The 17941-nt window shown below is 43.2% G+C and overlaps 1 protein-coding gene across 1 annotated transcript in view; it reads right to left on the bottom strand.

The window, feature by feature from the left end:
* ZCWPW2 (zinc finger CW-type and PWWP domain containing 2) overlaps positions 1 to 17941 on the bottom strand; it is a 197793-nt gene that overhangs the window by 168441 nt on the left and 11411 nt on the right. The window contains exon 2 of the mRNA XM_029587073.1: positions 1965 to 2313. Coding sequence (XP_029442933.1) covers positions 1965 to 2266 — 302 coding nt within the window. The 5' untranslated portion in view covers positions 2267 to 2313. The remainder of the gene's footprint in view (positions 1 to 1964; positions 2314 to 17941) is intronic.

A 17941-nucleotide genomic window follows, 5' to 3' on the forward strand; every position in this document is an offset into this window, starting at 1 on the left:
GGGGGAGCATTAGCTGTTCGATGACTATGTTAATGTCCCATGGTACTGGTGGTTTTTGCAATGGAGGGCATAGACGTAGTACTCCTTTCATGAATCTGGATACTAAAGTGTGACACAAAATGGGTTCTCCATTAATGTAAGTATGGTAAGCTGCAATAGCACTTAAATGAACTCGAAGTGAGGAAGTCGCTAGGCCTTCATTATAGAGTAAATGCAGGTATGAGAGAAGCTGTTCAGGTGGGCAAGTGAACGGGTCTGTTTCCGTTGTTGAACACCAAGAAGCATAGCAGAACCACTTTCTTTTGTAATTGAGTCGAGTTGAAGGTTTCTTGAGGATACCAATATGTCCTGAAGAGCAGGAGAAATATCTAGGTGCTGGTATGCGACCCGTTCAACCTCTAGGCTGTGAGATGTAGGGAGGAATGAAGAGGATGTAGTAGAGACCCGTTGTCCTGGGTTAGTAGCTGAGGGCTGTTTCCCAGGGGAATGGGATTGCATATCGATAGACGAACTAGGTAGCTGTACCACGGTTGTCTCAGCCAAGCTGGTGCTATTAAGATCAGATCGGCGTCGTCTTCGATGCATCTCTGTATTGTGCGGGAGAGGTATTGGTGGAAACACATAGGTGGAAACTTACTAGAAAGGCATCCGACGCGAGACGTTTCAAGCTGGGGTATATCAAACAGAAGATTTCCAGCTGTGCATTGTTTTCCGTTGCAAAAAGGTCGATTGATGGGTGATACCAATTCCTGAATATGTGTTGAGCTACTTCTTTGTCCAACTGCCATTCGTGAGGATGAAATATCCTGCTGAGTTTATCTGCCCTGGAGTTCTGAATCCCGGGCAGATAAGTTGCTTGAAGAGATATTGATCGTTTATGAGCCCATTCTAGTAATTGTACTGCTTCCTTGCAAAGGTTCCAAGAACCGGACCCTCCTTCCTTGTTTATGTAAAACATAGTGACCTGGTTGTCCGTGTGAATCATAACTACAGGGAAAGATTACTGATTTGGATGAGATAATTCCTTATCTTTTTAGGTAGTTATAGATAAATATGTTAACTAAAGCAGGATACTCTACAGTACCTAGTACAGCAAAATATTGCATAACAATAGTATTATTCTCAGAATTCTTTGGTCTATTATTCCAAGTACGCTTCCTTTAACACCAGTGCACTTCAAGGTAGCGGCATATCTATTTCCTCTGATCTCAAATCCTCTAACAACCAAGGAGCTAACGCTGAAAAATGCACTAAACAAATTCTAATTGGAGCATTCTGTCTAGCATATTACTCAACTCCGTATTCCAACTTTCAACTAAGGTATCAACTGGCTTATTAATTAAATCAGGGAAAAATTCCCTACTGCCTTAGCAAAAAACTGTAGGGTCAGTTATCAATCAAAAATTCAGTTCAAAGATGTGCCCAGTTCTATGGGTAATATCAGAAATGGTTTGTGACAAATTCATAATAGACACTGCCATAATAAATGTGTGATCTTTATTATTCAAATGGTTCATTTACATGAACATATAGCTCCCTCAGAGCTATGAATTTTGTTGAATCAATGATCAAGCTTGAAATAAAATCAGCCAAGGCTTCCAAAGTAGCTTGTGATTTATCTGGGGAAAAGTAAACCAAAAGGATATCTAATTTTTTATACCACTCTATTTGTAGAAACAAGCATTCAAGCCCTCTCTGTTGACGGAACAAACATATTACCGGTGTGAAGAAGTTGTGATAAATAATCATGAACCCCCTTCCTCTCGCGTCCTACTCCAATACTGGTGTTTAATAGTGAAGCCTAGATAGCATAATTGGTAAAGTAAAACCCCCTTACAATCCTCCAGCTATGTCTTTGTAATACATTAAAAATCAGCTTCTTCAACCTAAATTAAATCATAAATGGTAAATACTGATGGGATAAAAAAATAATAGCCAAAGAAAACATTCTGTTTTCATCTTACCTCGGCCAAGTACAATATTTCACCAAAACCAGACTTCCAACTGGAAACTGAGAATAGATTAGCTTAAGTCCATTTTTATGAAACTGAGATTCTTCAGGGAAATATTCTTCTGGAATGGTGCAATTATTGAAGCATGGGTCAATATTCATGTGGCAGTACCATGGTGCACTGTGATCAAATAGCAAAGAATCTTCTTTTGATAACAATCTCCATTTTAAACAGGTACCATTTTCACATTGAAACCACACTTTGTTTTGATAAAAACTGCTTTCAACTATAGGCTTAGTTGTGATGTGTTCCATTTTCTCCTGTTCCTCCAAAGTTCAAATATTCTTCAATGTTATTTCACCTGAAAATAAAAACAGAAAAAGTTGATATAATTACAATAATTTACATCGGGTCATGGAATATGATGGCAGATAAGGTCCATAAATCCCATCTAATCTGCCTAATTTACTTTCTGGAGCAATGCTATATACCACTGTGGTCTTCCCTTCACTTCTTCAACACTAACTATCCTCTGTGCTTATCCCATTCTTTCTTGAATCATGTTATTTTTGTCTCTATCACCTCCAGTGGTAGGCCACTCCATGCATCTAACACCCCTTCTCAGTCAAACAGTTTATCGGTTTTAAGCCACTTGACCAATTTAGAGAAAACACAGGCCCATCTAGTCTGTCCAAGTTATATAACAGACCTCAGTTGCCCTCTGGCTTTCCCTTTACTTTTTTTGGCAATAAGGGATCTTCTAGTCTTATGCTTTCTTGAATTCTGTTATTGGTTTTGCATGGAAGGCTGTTTCATGCATTTACCATCCTATTCATGAAGAAATATTTTCTGATAATACTTCTGATTCTACTACTTATTTCTATAGTGCTACTAGACACATGCAGTACTGAGAGACTCATATCTAAAAGAGCAAGTTTGCTTACCGTAAACGGTGTTTTCTGTAGATAGCAGATGAATTAGCCATGTTGTCTGGGATGTCCTCCGGTCCTGTAGGTGGCAGAGCTCTCAAAGTAAAGTTCTGAGTCTTGCTGTAGTGTGAGCCTGTTTGGCACCTCCCCCACTTCTCTGAGTCTCCTCAGTCCGTGCTTAAGCAGATTATATGGTAGCAAGACTGTCCGGGGAGGCGGGAAAGTCAGCATGGCTAATTCATCTGCTATCTACGGAAAACACTGTTTACGGTAAGCAAACTTGCTCTTTTCCAGTAGATAAGCAGCATGAATTAGCCATGCTGTCTGGCAGTCTCCAGCTAGCGACTTGAGCGACAAGTTTTGATCACGTATGTGATGAGTTTCCTCATGCACTCAAGACATTGAAGAAGATCTGCAGACAGACCTTTGTTTCATTCTTGAGTTAGGAGGTGCCCGCTTCCAGAATTTTCGTGCCCATGCTAGCATCAGCTGCTGTGAGTTTGTCCAAACAATAATGAGTGGTGAAGGTATGCAGCGAGGACCAGGTTGCAGCTTTGCAACTGTCCAGAATGGGCACGTCACGCAGGTGGGCTATGGAAGCCAACATAGCTACATCACCTAAGGCGCACCAAGTATGTGCTAAGGACTCAGCGTTTCTGGTAGCAAAACTGTATGCAGTTCGTAATCCAAGTTGATAGTGTCCTCTTGGAAACAGATAGGCCTGGAGCATTAGGGTTAAATGAGACGAAGAGTTGTGATGCTCTAGTATTCGAGGCTGTTCACACTTGCAATCCAGTGTGTGTAGCCTATGTTCTGCATCATTGCTATGAGGCTTAGGACAGAAGGTTGGAAGAGTTATAGACTGGTTTATTTATTTATTTATTAGATGAAACTACCTTAGGGAGGAAGGTAGGATGCAAGCGTAACATGACTGTTATGGAGGAGTAGTGAACCAGAGCTTGTAGCTCACTGATATGTCTTGCCGAAGTAAGTGCTACTAGAAAGAGTACTTTCCATGAAAGGAATCTGGGATGGCAAGTATCCAGAGGCTCGAAAGGTGGTAACATAAGTTGTTCCAGTACAATGTTTAAATCCCAAGGTACAGGGGTTTTCCGGATCGGTGGGCATAGATGTAAGACCCCTTTCATAAACCTCAAAATTAGAGGGTAAGAGGATTTTGGTGCGTCACTGTATAGAGAATGATACGCTGCTATGGCACTCAGGTGGACTCTGACTGAGGCCGTGGCTAGCACTTTTTAGTATAGTAGATGAAGATATCCTAATAGTTTTTCTGGAGGACAGGTGAGTGGGTCCATACCACTGTCTGAGCACCAAGAGGTATATCGAATCCATTTTCGTCTGTAGCTTAATCTCATAGAGGGCTTTCTAGAAGAGATCAGAATGTCTTCGAGCTGAGGTGAAAGGTCTAGGCTTTGCAATAACAGCCTTTCAATCTCCACGCTGTGAGGTTCAGAGAGGAATGGAGTGGATGTAGGAGGGATCCTCCTTCCTGGGTGAGGAGAGGCTTGGCTCCCAAGGGAATTGGTTGTTCCACTGATAGCCGAATGAGGTATGCATACCATGCTTGTCTGGGCCATGCTGGAGCGACAATAATGAGATCCGCGTTGTCTGTGATGCATTTCTGTACTGTGCGAGAAATTAGCAGTATGGGGGAAAGGCGTAGAGCAGGCAGTCTGTCTAGTCTATGAGAAATGCGCCCTGCGCTAGTCGTCAGGCACTGGGATACACCAAGCAGAAGGTCTGAACCTTGCAGTTGACCTCCATAGTGAAGAGATCGATGCGTGGCCAGCCCCAGGTCTAAAAGAGTTTGAGCACCACATTCTGATGAAGTTCCCATTCATGGGGATGAAAAATTCTGCTCAATTTGTCCGCTCTAGGCGTTGTTGAAGCCAGGTAGGTAGATGGCTTGTAGGGTTATGGGGACCTCTTGTTTGTCCATTCCAGGATTTTTATTGCCTCCTTACACAGGCCATTTGATTGTCCATGTGGATAGCAGAGTTGCTTACCTGTAACAGGTGCTCTCACAGGACAGCAGGATGTTGGTCCTCACATATGGGTGACATCATCTGATGGAGCCAATCACGGAATACTTTTGTCAAAGTTTCTAGAACTTTGACTGGCACTTACTGGGCAATAACCCTGCATCCAGCAGGGGTCTCCCTTCAGTCTTATGTATAGCAAAAAAGAGCGTGCGAAAAATAACATAATAAATCGCAAGTGTACCCAACTCCGCGGGGTGGTGGGTGGGGTTCGTGAGGACTAACATCCTGCTGTCCTGTGAGAACACCTGTTACAGGTAAGCAACTGCTTTCTCACAGGACAAGCAGGATGGTAGTCCTCACATATGGGTGAATAACAAGCTGAGGATGCCCACGCATGTACCGAAAACACCCAAAGATGTGCAACAGGCACATCAGGGGTGATTTTTTGGTTACGGGCAGCCTGAATATCCCAACGGGTGTAGAAGGAAGTTGGATATTACGCTGAGAATAGATTGCGTAGAACAGACTGGTCAAAGATAGAATCTTGTGTACCAGCCTTGTCTGTGCAATAGTGTGCTGCAAAGGTATGAAGAGAACTCCAGGTTGCAGCTTTGCAGATATCAATGAGAGGTACAGAACGAAGGCGTGCAACCGATGTTGCCATAGCCTAATGGAGTGCGCTTTGACTCGGTCCTGAAGCAGAAGGCCTGCTTGCTGATAGCAGAAGGAAATGCAGTCCGCCAACCAGGAGGACAGGGTCTGCTTTCCAACCAGGGTTCCCAGCTTAAGCTTATCAGAGGAAACAAATAGCTGGGTGGATTTCCTATGGCCTGCAGTGCGTTCCAAATAAAAGGCAAGCGCACGTTTACAGTCCAAGGCATACAGAGCCCGCTCAGCAGGAAGTGAGTGAGGCTTTGGAAAGAAAGTAGGCAGTACTATGGATTGATTTAAATGAAACTCAGGTACCATTTTCGGTAGAAATTTAGGATGAGTGCGAAGGACCACCCGATCATGAAGAAATTTCGTGTAAGGAGGGTATGTAACCAGCACCTGCAACTCACTGATCCTGCAAGCAGACGTTAACGCCAGAAGGAAAAGGACCTTCCAAGTGATATGCCGCAACTCGCGGGAATGCAGAGGCTCAAACGGAGGTTTCATGAGCTGCGCTAAAACCATATTAAGGTCCCAAGACGGGGCCAGTGGACAGAGAGAAGGCTTCAGGTGAAGCAAGCCCTTCATAAAGCACACCACCAGGGGCTGTGTCAAGATAGAGACATCCCCTGTACCCCTATGGAAGGCAGCCCCCGCACTGACATGCACTCTGATGGAGAAGGTTTGTAAACCCGACTCCAAGAGATGCCACAGGTAGTCTAAAAACTGATTCGTGGGGCAGGTAAAAGGATCTAACTCCTTTGAAGTACACCACAATGAAAATCTTTTCTATTTTGAATGATAAGACCTTCTAGTAGAAGGCTTTCGTGAAACTAACAGGACCTGAGATACAGATTCCGAAAGATTGAGAGGCTGTAGGATCAACCTTTCAACATCCAAGCCATCAGTGACAAGGCCTGAAGGTTAGGGTGGGGCAATTGGCCATTCCTCTGAGATATGAGGGTCGGGTCCGAGACTAGAGGAATCTGTGGACACAGTGAGAGATCCCGACGGATGGTAAACCAAGCCTGACGTGGCCAGTATGGGCCTATGAGAATCATTAGACCACTGTCCGGGCGTAGCTTTACGAGAGCCTTGCTGATGAGAGGAAGTGGTGGGTAGGCATAAAGGAGGCCTTCCTTCCAGGACAGGGTGAACACATCCCAAGGTGGAATGTGGTGACTGCGATGTAGAGAGCAAAAGTTGTCCACCTTGCGATTCTGCAGAGATGCGAAGAGGGAGATGTTCGGGCGCTCCCACTTCCGGAATAGACTGTCCACAACTACAGGGTTGAGAGACCATTCGTGGGGCCAAAATTCCCGACTTAGATAGTCTGCCAGAGCATTGTCCACACCCGCCAGGTAGGTCACTCTGTGGCTGGTGGGCATGAGGATCACCTGGTAACATGCCTACCTAGTGCGAAGGTGGCGGACCTCACACGTCACCTAGATAGGATTGTAGACAGTGCTGGGGAGGAGCCGGCTGTTGTGATACATGTGGGCACCAACGACATAGGAAAATGTGGGAGGGAGGTTCTGGAAGCCAAATTTAGGCTCTTCTTAGGTAGAAAGCTTAAATCCAGAACCTCCAGGGTACCATTCTCTGAAATGCTCCCTGTTCCACGGGCAGGTCACCAGAGGCAGGCAGAGCTCGGAGTCTCAATGCTTGGATGAGATGATGGTGCAAGGAAGAGGGATTCAGTTTTGTTAGGAACTGGGGAACCTTTTGGGGAAGGGGGAGTCTCTTCCGAAAGGATGGACTCTACCTTAACCAGGGTGGAACCAGACTGCTGGAGCTAACCTTTAAAAAGGAGATAGAGCAGCTTTTAAACTAGAACAAAGGGGAAAGCCGACAGTTGCTCAGCAGCGCATGGTTCGGAGAGAGGTATCTTCAAAGGATACTAATGATGCATTAGAATTAGGGCATCCCGACAGTGAGGTTCCAATAATAAGAAAAGTAGTCCAAGTGCCTGTAACTAAAAACTCACGAGCTAAAAAATTCTAACTTATCCCTATCAATTAAAAAGCAGAATGAAAATATAAAAAAAAAACAAAAAAAAAAAACTTTGAAATGTTTGTATGCTAATGTCAGAAGTCTAAGAAGTAAGATGGGAGAATTAGAATGTATAGCAGTGAATGATGACATAAGACTTAATTGGCATCTCAGAGACATGGTGGAAGGAGGACAACCAATGGGACAGTGCTGTACCAGGGAACAAATTATATCGCAATGACAGAGAGGAGCACCCGGGATGGCATAGAGTCAAACAGGATAAACATACTGCATGAGACTAAATGCACAATCTAATATTTATGGGTAGAAATCCCTTGTGTGTCGGGAAAGACTATAGTGATAGGAGTATACTACCGTCCACCTGGTCAAGATGGTGAGACTGACAGTGAAATGCTAAGAGAAATTAGGGAAGCTAACCAAATTGGTAGTGCGGTAATAATGGGAGACTTCAACTACCAAAAAACAAATAATGAGCAAGGACTGCACTTCGAGCAAAATCGCAATGTACATATAGTGCACTATATGTACATTGCGAGACTTCAACTACCCCAATATTGACTGGGTAAATGTATCATCGGTACATGCTAGAGGTATATAGTTCCTGGATGGAATAAATGACATTTTTATGGAGCAATTGGTTCAGGAACAGACAAGAGAGGGAGCAATTTTAGATCTAATTCTCAGTGGAGCACAGGATTTGGTGAGAGAGGTAACGGTGGTGGGGCCGCTTGGCAATAATGATCATAACATGATCAAATTTGAATTAATGACTGGAAGGGGGACAGTAAGCAAATCCACGGCTCTCGTGCTAAAAACTTTCATAAAATGAGAAACATTGTTAGAAAAAAACTGAAAGGAGCAGCTACAAAGGTAAAAAGTGTGCAAGAGGCATGGTCATTGTTAAAAAATACCATCCTAGAAGCACAGTCCAGATGTATTCCACACATTAAAAAAGGTGGAAAGAAGGCAAAACGATTACCGGCATGGTTAACAGGGGAGGTGAAAGAAGCTATTTTAGCCAAAAGATCTTCATTCAAAAATTGGAAGAAGGATCCAACAGAAGAAAATAGGATAAAGCATAAACGTTGGCAAGTTAAATGTAAGACATTGATAAGACAGGCTAAGAGAAAATTTGAAAAGAAGTTGGCCATAGAGGCAAAAACTCACAGTAAAATTTTTTTAAATATATCCGAAGCAGAAAGCCAGTGAGGGAGTCAGTTGGACCGTTAAACGATCGAGGGGTTAAAGGGGCACTTAGAGAAGATAAGGCCATCGCAGAAAGATTAAATGATTTCTCTGCTTCAGTGTTTACTGAAGAGGATGATGGGGAGGTACCCATCCTGGAGAAGGTTTTCATGGGGAATAATTCAGATGGACTGAACCAAATCACAGTGAACCTAGAAGATGTGGTAGGCCTGACTGACAAACTGAAGAGTAGTAAATCACCTGGACCAGATGGTATACATCCCAGAGCTCTGAAGGAACTAAAAAATGAAATTTCAGACCTGTTAGTAAAAATGTGTAACCTATCATTAAAAAAGCAAGTTTGCTTACCGTAAACGGTGTTTCCGTAGATAGCAGGATGAATTAGCCATAATGTCTGGGAAGCGTCGCGATCCCTAGTAGGCGGAGTTTCCCCTAGCTGATCACAGAGTTTTAAACTCTGTGCGTCTGCGCGGTTGTGTTCCCGCGTGGTTCCCTCACCTCTTCAGTTTCTTTGTAGCCAAGCGAGAGGTGAGTCAAGAAGGTATGTCTGTCTTTTTGTGACTGTCTAGGGAGGAGGGAGGGAACGCATGGCTAATTCATCCTGCTATCTACGGAAACACCGTTTACGGTAAGCAAACTTGCTTTTTCCCCGTCGATAGCAGGGCTGAATTAGCCATGCTGTCTGGGAGTCCCAAGCTTCCAGGTTGTGTCCTTGTATATTCCTTGACTGTAAGTTTGGACATCAATCTTTGAAACGGTAGACAGTCTCATATTCTTTTTAGTGATGATAAGACTGCTGAGCCTAGTGCTGTATCAGAGGTCGTTTGTTGTTGGAGGCAATAATGCGATGTGAAGGTATGAATGGATGACCATGTTGCCGCTTTGCAGATATCAATTAAGGGAACTTTGTTCAAGTGGGCAACAGATGCTGCGGTGGCGAGGATTTGGTGCGCCTGAGGCTTTGTGATTAGTTTAATGGAACGTTTATTGTAGCAAAAAAGTATGCATTGTGATAACCAACTGGCTATGGTCCTTTTTGAGACTGGTTGTCCAGGATCATTTGGGTTAAAGGACAGGAACAGTTGAGAAGGCCTCGAAGTTGAGTGAGTCCTTTTCTTATAGTAAGCTAATGCTCTTTTACAGTCAAACGTGTGTAAATGTTTTTCACGTTCGTATTATGTGGCTTTGGCATAAAAATAGGTAGAGTTATAGTCTGATTAAGATGAAAAAATGTTACCATCTTAGGCAGAAAGGAAGGATGAGGATGAAGTGTCACCTTGTCATGGTAGAATTCAAGATATGGGGAGTAGTGACCCAAGGCTTGTAGTTCGCTGACCCTCCTTGCAGAAGTAATGGCAATGAGAAAGACTGTTTTCCATGTCATATATTTGATGTGGCTAGAGTCTAATGGTTCGAAAGGTGGAAGCATTAGTTGTTCCAGTACTACATTTAAATCCCATGGAATTGGGGGTTTAGTCACCGGTGGGCGAAGTCTGATCATTCCCTTCATGAATCTAGAAATCAACGGATGGTTAGACATTGGAAGGTTATTAAAGGGTTCATGAAAAGCTGCTATAGCACTAATATGAACTCATACCGAAGTGGTAGCTAACCCTGCTTCATATAGTGTGTGGAGATATTGTAGTAATTGAGTGGCAGTGGATGAGAAAGGGTTTATGTTCTTTGGAGTACACCAGTCCAAGTACCGCTGCCACTTTCCTTTGTAGTTACGTCTGGTTGAAGGTTTACGTGATGCAATAAGAATATCCTCTAGTTGAGAAGATAAACCTAAAGGAGTTAGTATTTGCCTTTCAATCTCCACGCTGTGAGATGAAGTGATTGATTCATGGGGTGAAGTAATGAGCCCTCTTCCTGTTTCAGAAGATGTGGAAGATTTTGTAGTGTTATCGGTGGATGAATGGAAAGTTTCACGAGGTACGCGTACCAGGGCTAACTCGGCCACGCCGGGGCTATTAAAATCATGTCTGATACGGCTTGGATGCATTTCTGAATCGTTCGAAATATGAGTGGAATGGGTGGATAGACACGTACATCAAGCCTGGCGTCCATGGAATGAGAAAGGCATCTGGAGCAATCCTTTGATTGCTGGGGTAAATTGAGCAAAAGGTCTGGATCTGTCTGTTTGCTTCCGTGGCAAAGAGGTCTATTCCGGGAAACCCCCACTGTTTAAAGATGTTTTGAGCCACCTCTGGATTTAAGGTCCATTCATGTGGATGAAAAATCAGACTGAGACGATCTGCAGTTACATTGTCAGACCTGGAAGATAAGTTGCTTGAATTGATATTTGGGCTTTGACTGTCCAATGTAGAATTCTTGTTGTTTCCTGGCATAGAGTCCAGGAACCGGACCCTCCTTCCTTGTTTATGTAAAACATGGCTACCTGGTTGTCTGTATATACCATGAGGCTTGATCCCCTTATTTGATTCGAGAACGTTTGAAGTGCCATCCAAATGGCTCTTAGTTCCAGGAGATTGATCTGGTATGTAGATTCCTGAGAGGTCCACAGACCTTGCGTTTTCAGTTCACCCAGATGTGCTCCCCAACCTTTGCTGGAGGCATCTGTGGTCAGAGTTCTCTGATGAGGTGGTAAACGGAACGGAGCTCCTGAGGAAAGGTTTTTGGGAAGGAGACATCATCGAATGTCCTCTTTCATTGCATTTGTAATTTGAATTCTGGTGCTGAGTGGCTGTATGAATTGAGACCACCGAGTCTTTAAACCCCATTGTAAGCGGCACATGTGAAGTCTGGTGTGAGGAACCACATAGATCGCTGCTGCCATATGACCCAAAAGTTAGAGAACCTGGCGTGCAGATGTCCGGTTTCTGTGAAGTAGGCTGTGTGCCAATGATTGTATGCTCTACATTCTGTCTAGAGGAAAGTATGTTCTCTGTTCCACCGTATTTATGAGAGCGCCTATGAACTGAAGTAGTTGAGTAGGTTGTAGGTGAGACTTCTCAAAATGGATAAGAAATCCCAACCTCTGAAGGCATTCGATCGTGCATAATGTATGATCTCTCAGTATAAATTGATTCGATGCTACTATTAACCAGTCGTCCAGATAAGGAAATATTTGGATCAAAAGTTTCCTGAGGTGAGCCACCACCACTGCTAGACATTTGGTGAATACCCTTGGGGCTGAAGATAGGCCAAATGGGAGAACCTTGTACTGGTAATGTATATTCCGAACTTGGAAACAAAGGTAACGCCAAGAAAATGGGTGAATTGGTATATTGGAATATGCATCCTTCAGGTCGATGGAACATAGCCAATTGTTGTGCTGAATCAGCGGTAGGATATTTTTGAGAGAAGTTATTTTGTATTTCTCTCTCTGTATGTTTGTTGAGTAGTAAGAGATCTAGAATGGGTCGTAGGCCCCCTGACTTCTTTGGAATGAGGAAATATTGGGAATAAAATCCTTGGTGATGATGAAGAGGAATGATCTGTATAGATTGTTGAACCTGTAGGTTGTTCAATTCCACTGTGAGGGATGTGGAGTGGAATTGTATCATCCTCTTCGGAGGAATATGAGGAAGAGACGGAGTGGATTGAAAATTTAGAGAATAACCGTTTTTTATAATTTTGAGTACCCACTGATCTGATGAGATGGATTCCCAAATGTGGAGAAACAATTGAAGTCATCCCGCTATGAATATCGGTAGTAGTGGTGGCTGTATTAATTTCAAAAAGAGGAAGCTTGTTTTTGTTGAGGGGCCGGCGTTTGCTTTACTTGTCTTTGTTGTCTTGCACGACCCCTAGAACTTGGTGGAGCTGTGTTTCTTGGTGGGACATACGGTTGAGGCCTGTACTGTGAATATGGCCTATTGTATGGTCTGGAATAATACCAGCAACGGTAAGGATAAAATCGATGTTGCGATTTTTGAGACTCAGCAGGAGTAGTGAGAGATAGTAGAGCTGCACTTTGTTCCTTCAAATGGGAGACTATATCTCCAAATTTATCCCCAAAGAGATTGTCACCCATGCATGGGATATCGGCTAGCTTCTCATGTACATCAGTCCAAATTGCGCTGGCTCTGAGCCAAGCCATACGTCTGGCCGCTATAGCCGAAGCAGATGCTCTTGCTGAAGATTCAAAAGACTCGCAAATAGAGCTCAGTAAATGCCTGAGGCCTTCTTCCATATCTAAGAAAGATTGGTGGTGTGTATTGTCCTCCGAAAGACACAGTGGATGCAGTTTTTGGAGTGATTCAAAGAGGTACTGCGTAGTGTAGAACTGATGATGCTGTATTTTGTTCATGAGCATTAAGGAGTGATAAATCTTCTTCCCAAAGTCATCTAGGCATTTATTTTCTCTGCCCAGTGGTGTGTTTGAATGTAATTTATTACTTTTAGCTTTGGATAAGGCTGATTCTACCACGATAGATTGGTGGGGAAATTGGGCAGACTCGTAAATTGATGAATTACGCATCTTGAATTTAATGTCAATTTTTCGTGATGTAGCCGATGTTGAGAAAGGAGTTTTCCAGATTTTGAATAGTAGATTTTCTAATACAGAGAGAGGAGGAAGAGCAGTGTAGGAGATTCAAATATTTTTAATATTCCGAGCATTTCAGCTCTGGGGTCAAGTATCCTTCCTGTTTCTACCTAGAGAAGACTGCCTACTTTCTCAATAAATTTTACATAGGTCAAGTCCTCTGGAGGAGAATACGGTTCGGGTAGACCTTCCTGAGGATCAGATGGCATTCCTGTTGAAGAATTCAAAGAATGAACTGATTCCGGAGAACCTGGGCTGATAGGTTGAGTTGGTGTATGTTCTTTGACCGGTTCCAAAGGTGTTACACCTGGAGGCGAGATAGGAGAACCCTCTGGAGAATGCTGTGGTGGTGACTCTTTAGTTTTTTCCAGTTCCTGGAAAAAAGAGCTGAGAATATCTGAGATTTTCATCATTGTAGATGCTGCCAAAGTACCTTGTGGAGGAATATGTAATCTTTGCTTTGGGGTTTTTGTTGGAATTGCCGCAAGCAAAATGTCCTCAGGTGCTTTTCCCTTGTGTTGACCTTGAGGAGGTATAATGGGTGAAGGGCAAATACGTTTTGTTAATGGAATTTGCAAGGAAGGAGAGCGTCTCTTCTCTCTAGAGACCGATGAGAGACTGGCCAAAGAACTGTCACTAGGAGAACGGCCTGATGATAAAGATTCAGATGCCGAGAACCCTTCAATATCTACATCAGAAGTTAAGGAGATTCTTGATGAGCTTCTAGATCTTACTATCTGTTTTGCAGAAGCTGTATGATGTAACTTATGGCGATGTTTGCCTGATACACTGCGCTCTGGTGATTGCAGGTGCATTATTTTTGCGCCATGCGCCCTAGGAGCGTCGAGCAATGACCTATGCTCCGTAGGTGCGCCATGCGATAGGCCGTGCGCCATAGCTGCTCCGTGCACCGGATGATGTGTCGAGGATGCGTCGTCACAGCGATGCGCCGTATAACTTGAATGTTTCATGCTTCGTTCGTGCATCGTCTAGTTTCGAAGCATTGTGTTTCCTTTTTAATGATGCTGACGGCGCATGCTCCGAAGACGTACTCACCAGTACTTTGCGCCAAAGTTCTTCTGCCGGATCCCCGGCTTTTGAACGAGGCCTTGAGGGTGTGTGAGATCCTGGCCTGGAACTTTTAGCGGGTCTTCCGAGTCCTGCTGGTCCCAGCGTGGATGCCCGCTTCGGATGGGCCTTACCCAACTTCACCGGTCCCGGTGAAGAATGGATGGAGTATGGTGGGGCCGAAGTGCCTGTACGGAGCCTCTCCGTCTTCACGGCCCGGTGTCGCTGAACCCGCGGAGACATCCTCCTGTAGTCCCGACACGATTTCTGATCATGATCCGGGCCCAAACAGATGTATCAATAATTATGTCCATCAGTGATGGACATAATTTTGCCACACTGACAATATTTGAAACCAGATGGCTTTGGCGCCATTTGGGATGAGAATTCTTGTGAAAAACCGTGAAAATTCGGCAAAGAAAAAATCCAGTCAGGCAAAAATTTGCTAGGAGAAAAACCCCGCGTGCGAATGGCTCGCAGAAAAAAAGAAACTGAAGAGGTGAGGGAACCACGCGGGAACACAACCGCTCAGACGCACAGAGGTGAAAACTCTGTGATCAGCTAGGGGAAACTCCACCTACTCGGGATCGCGATGCTTCCCAGACAGCATGGCTAATTCAGCCCTGCTATCAACGGGAAATCATCCATTGTACCTGAAGACTGGAGGATAGCTAATGTAACCCCAATATTTAAAAAGGGCTCCAGGGGCGATCCGGGAAACTACAGACCGGTTAGCCTGACTTCAGTGCCAGGAAAAATAGTGGAAAGTGTTCTAAACATCAAAATCACAGAACATATAGAAAGACATGGTTTAATGGAACAAAGTCAGCATGGCTTTACCCAACAAGGCAAGTCTTGCCTCACAAATCTGCTTCCCTTTTTTGAAGGAGTTAAACATGTGGATAAAGGTGAACCGGTAGATGTAGTGTACTTGGATTTTCAGAAAGCATTTGACAAAGTTCCTCATGAGAGGCTTCTAGGAAAAGTAAAAAGTCATGGGATAGGTAGTGATGTCCTTTCGTGGATTACAAACTGGCTAAAAGACAGGAAACAGAGAGTAGGATTAAATGGACAATTTTCTTAGTGGAAGGGAGTGGGCAGTGGAGTGCCTCAGGGATCTGTATTGGGACCCTTACTTTTCAATATATTTATAAATGATCTGGAAAGAAATACGACAAGTTAGGTAATCAAATTTGCAGATGATACAAAATTGTTCAGTTAAATCACAAGCAGATTGTGATAAACTGCAGGAAGACCTTGTGAGACTGGAAAATTGGGCATCCAAATGTCAGATGAAATTTAATGTGGATAAGTGCAAGGTGATGCACATAGGGAAAAATAACCCATGCTATAGTTACACAATGTTAGGTTCCATATTAGGTGCTACCACCCAAGAAAGAGATCTAGACGTCATAGTAGATAACACATTGAAATCGTCGGTTCAGTGTGCTGCGGCAGTCAAAAAAGCAAACAGAATGTTGGGAATTATTAGAAAGGGAATGGTGAATAAAATGGAAAATGTAATAATGTCTCTGTATCGCTCCATGGTGAGACCGCACCTTGAATACTGTGTACAGTTCTGGTCGCCGCATCTCAAAAAAGATATAATTGCGATGGAGAAGGTACAGAGAAGGGCGACCAAAATGATAAGGGGAATGGAACAGCTCCCCTATGAGGAAAGGCTAAAGAGGTTAGGACTTTTCAGCTTGGAGAAGAGAAGGCTGAGAGGGGATATGAAAGAGGTGTTTAAAATCATGAGAGGTCTAGAAGGGGTAGATGGGAATCGATTATTTACTCTTTCAGATAATAGAAAGACTAGGGGGCACTCCATGAAGTTAGCATGTGGCACATTTAAAACTAATTGGAGAAAGTTCTTTTTTGGGTACTTGCCAGGTTTTGATGGCCTGGATTGGCCACTGTTGGAAACAGGATGCTGGGCTTGATGTACCCTTGGTCTGACCCAGTATGGCATGTTCTTATGTGCAGACAAATAAGATCCCTCATGCTTAGCCACTACCTCCTTAGGTGTCTGCTGTACTGGATAAAGAGAAATGGATTCTGCACTTTTATCACTGCTTTTCTTCTTTTGATATTGTGATCGTGTAGTTCTGCCTTCTACCCTTTCCTGATGCTGTAGGCATATTGTGGGTGTTGTTTTCTGAAATTTGCTAATGTGACTAGTTCCTGTAGTGAACGCCCTAAATCTACGATTGATCTTTCTCTTCTCACAGAGGCACCTTCTTCAGAGTTTTGGTTAATTAATCCTGCTATTCTTGCACAGGCACATGCCTCAGAGGTTTGATTAATTAACCCTGCTTCTTCAGTTTCTACTTTCTCCTGAATGACATTGTGCCCTGGAGCACGCTCATTTAAATTAGTAGCTGAGCAAATCAGGTCTGCATCTATTTGGCCCTTAATACGAATTCTCCCTGTTGCACATTCATCTAATTGTGCATTACTTAAATTTGGATAAAGTTTTGGGAATTCTTCCTGTGAGCCCATCTGAGTGATGGGTATATTCTGCTTTGAATCTGCCTGCACAGTCTGGCAAGGAGGGAGGGGGGAGTAACCTACAGCACAAGCACCTTCTTGAATTGGAAATAAACCTTCTGACTGCTTATAAGAAGGGGGGAGGGCTTTCAGACACAGTGTTAGGTGATGGATAATGCAAATGCCTAGTCTTTGACCAGAGATCAAAGAATTGCAAGTGTTCTAACTTCTTTGGACAATTACCTTTCTTTTTTCCTATCGCTTGAAACAATCCTTTTAGTTCTGAAACATCAAAAGAGCCACTCTCTGGCCAGTATAAAGTGGAATCTTCTGAGGCCCATTTCTTGTGAAATCTTATTTCTTTACGCAAAAGAGGATTTTCATCTATCACTTTACTCAAAGCAGTAGTGGAATCAAGAAAGGATTTGCTACCCTTATGAGAAGGTAGTCTTAGAAAAACATTACAGGAAAGAAGAATCTAGAGGCAAGATAAAACAAAGGTAAATATCAAAGCAAAGTAAATATTACTCATGTCTTCACTTAATGTCCTCACGCCGCAGAATTAACTTCACTTGATATAGTCGTAGTTTCACTGTTATTCATGTCTTCACTCGATATCCTTATGCTTCACAAGTACACTGCTCAATGCCACTAATTTTACTCAAAACCCGCACTCATTAACCCAATTTCTTTTACAGACTGGCTGCAAAAATAATTATAAAATAGCTAGTTTAATGGCCATTAACACTGCTTGCTTCCTTTCTCCTCTCAGCCTTACTCTGCTACCGGAATGTTGATCCTGTTTTCGTTAAATGAACAATTTAGGAAGTCTTCTTACAATTAAAGAATTTTTATTATCGAGAGGAGTAAAAGGAAAAACTACAGAAGCTTTGTCTAAAATCAAATAAAGTACAAAGAGTTCTATAGGTACTGGGATCTAGTCTCTGCCTGCTGCCAGAAAAGTAGCAGAAAAAAGATGCCAGCCCGATGTTTCCCTGTAGAGCACAGCTTTATACAGTTCTTATCTTTCTCACACCAATATTTCCTCCCTGTCCTTATATGGTATTATTTCCTGTTCTTTCTTCGTTCTTCCTGAGGCATGCTCATCACAGTGCT

The sequence above is a fragment of the Rhinatrema bivittatum genome, chromosome 2 (genome assembly GCF_901001135.1).
Source record: "Rhinatrema bivittatum chromosome 2, aRhiBiv1.1, whole genome shotgun sequence".
In the NCBI taxonomy this organism is placed as follows: domain Eukaryota; kingdom Metazoa; phylum Chordata; class Amphibia; order Gymnophiona; family Rhinatrematidae; genus Rhinatrema; species Rhinatrema bivittatum.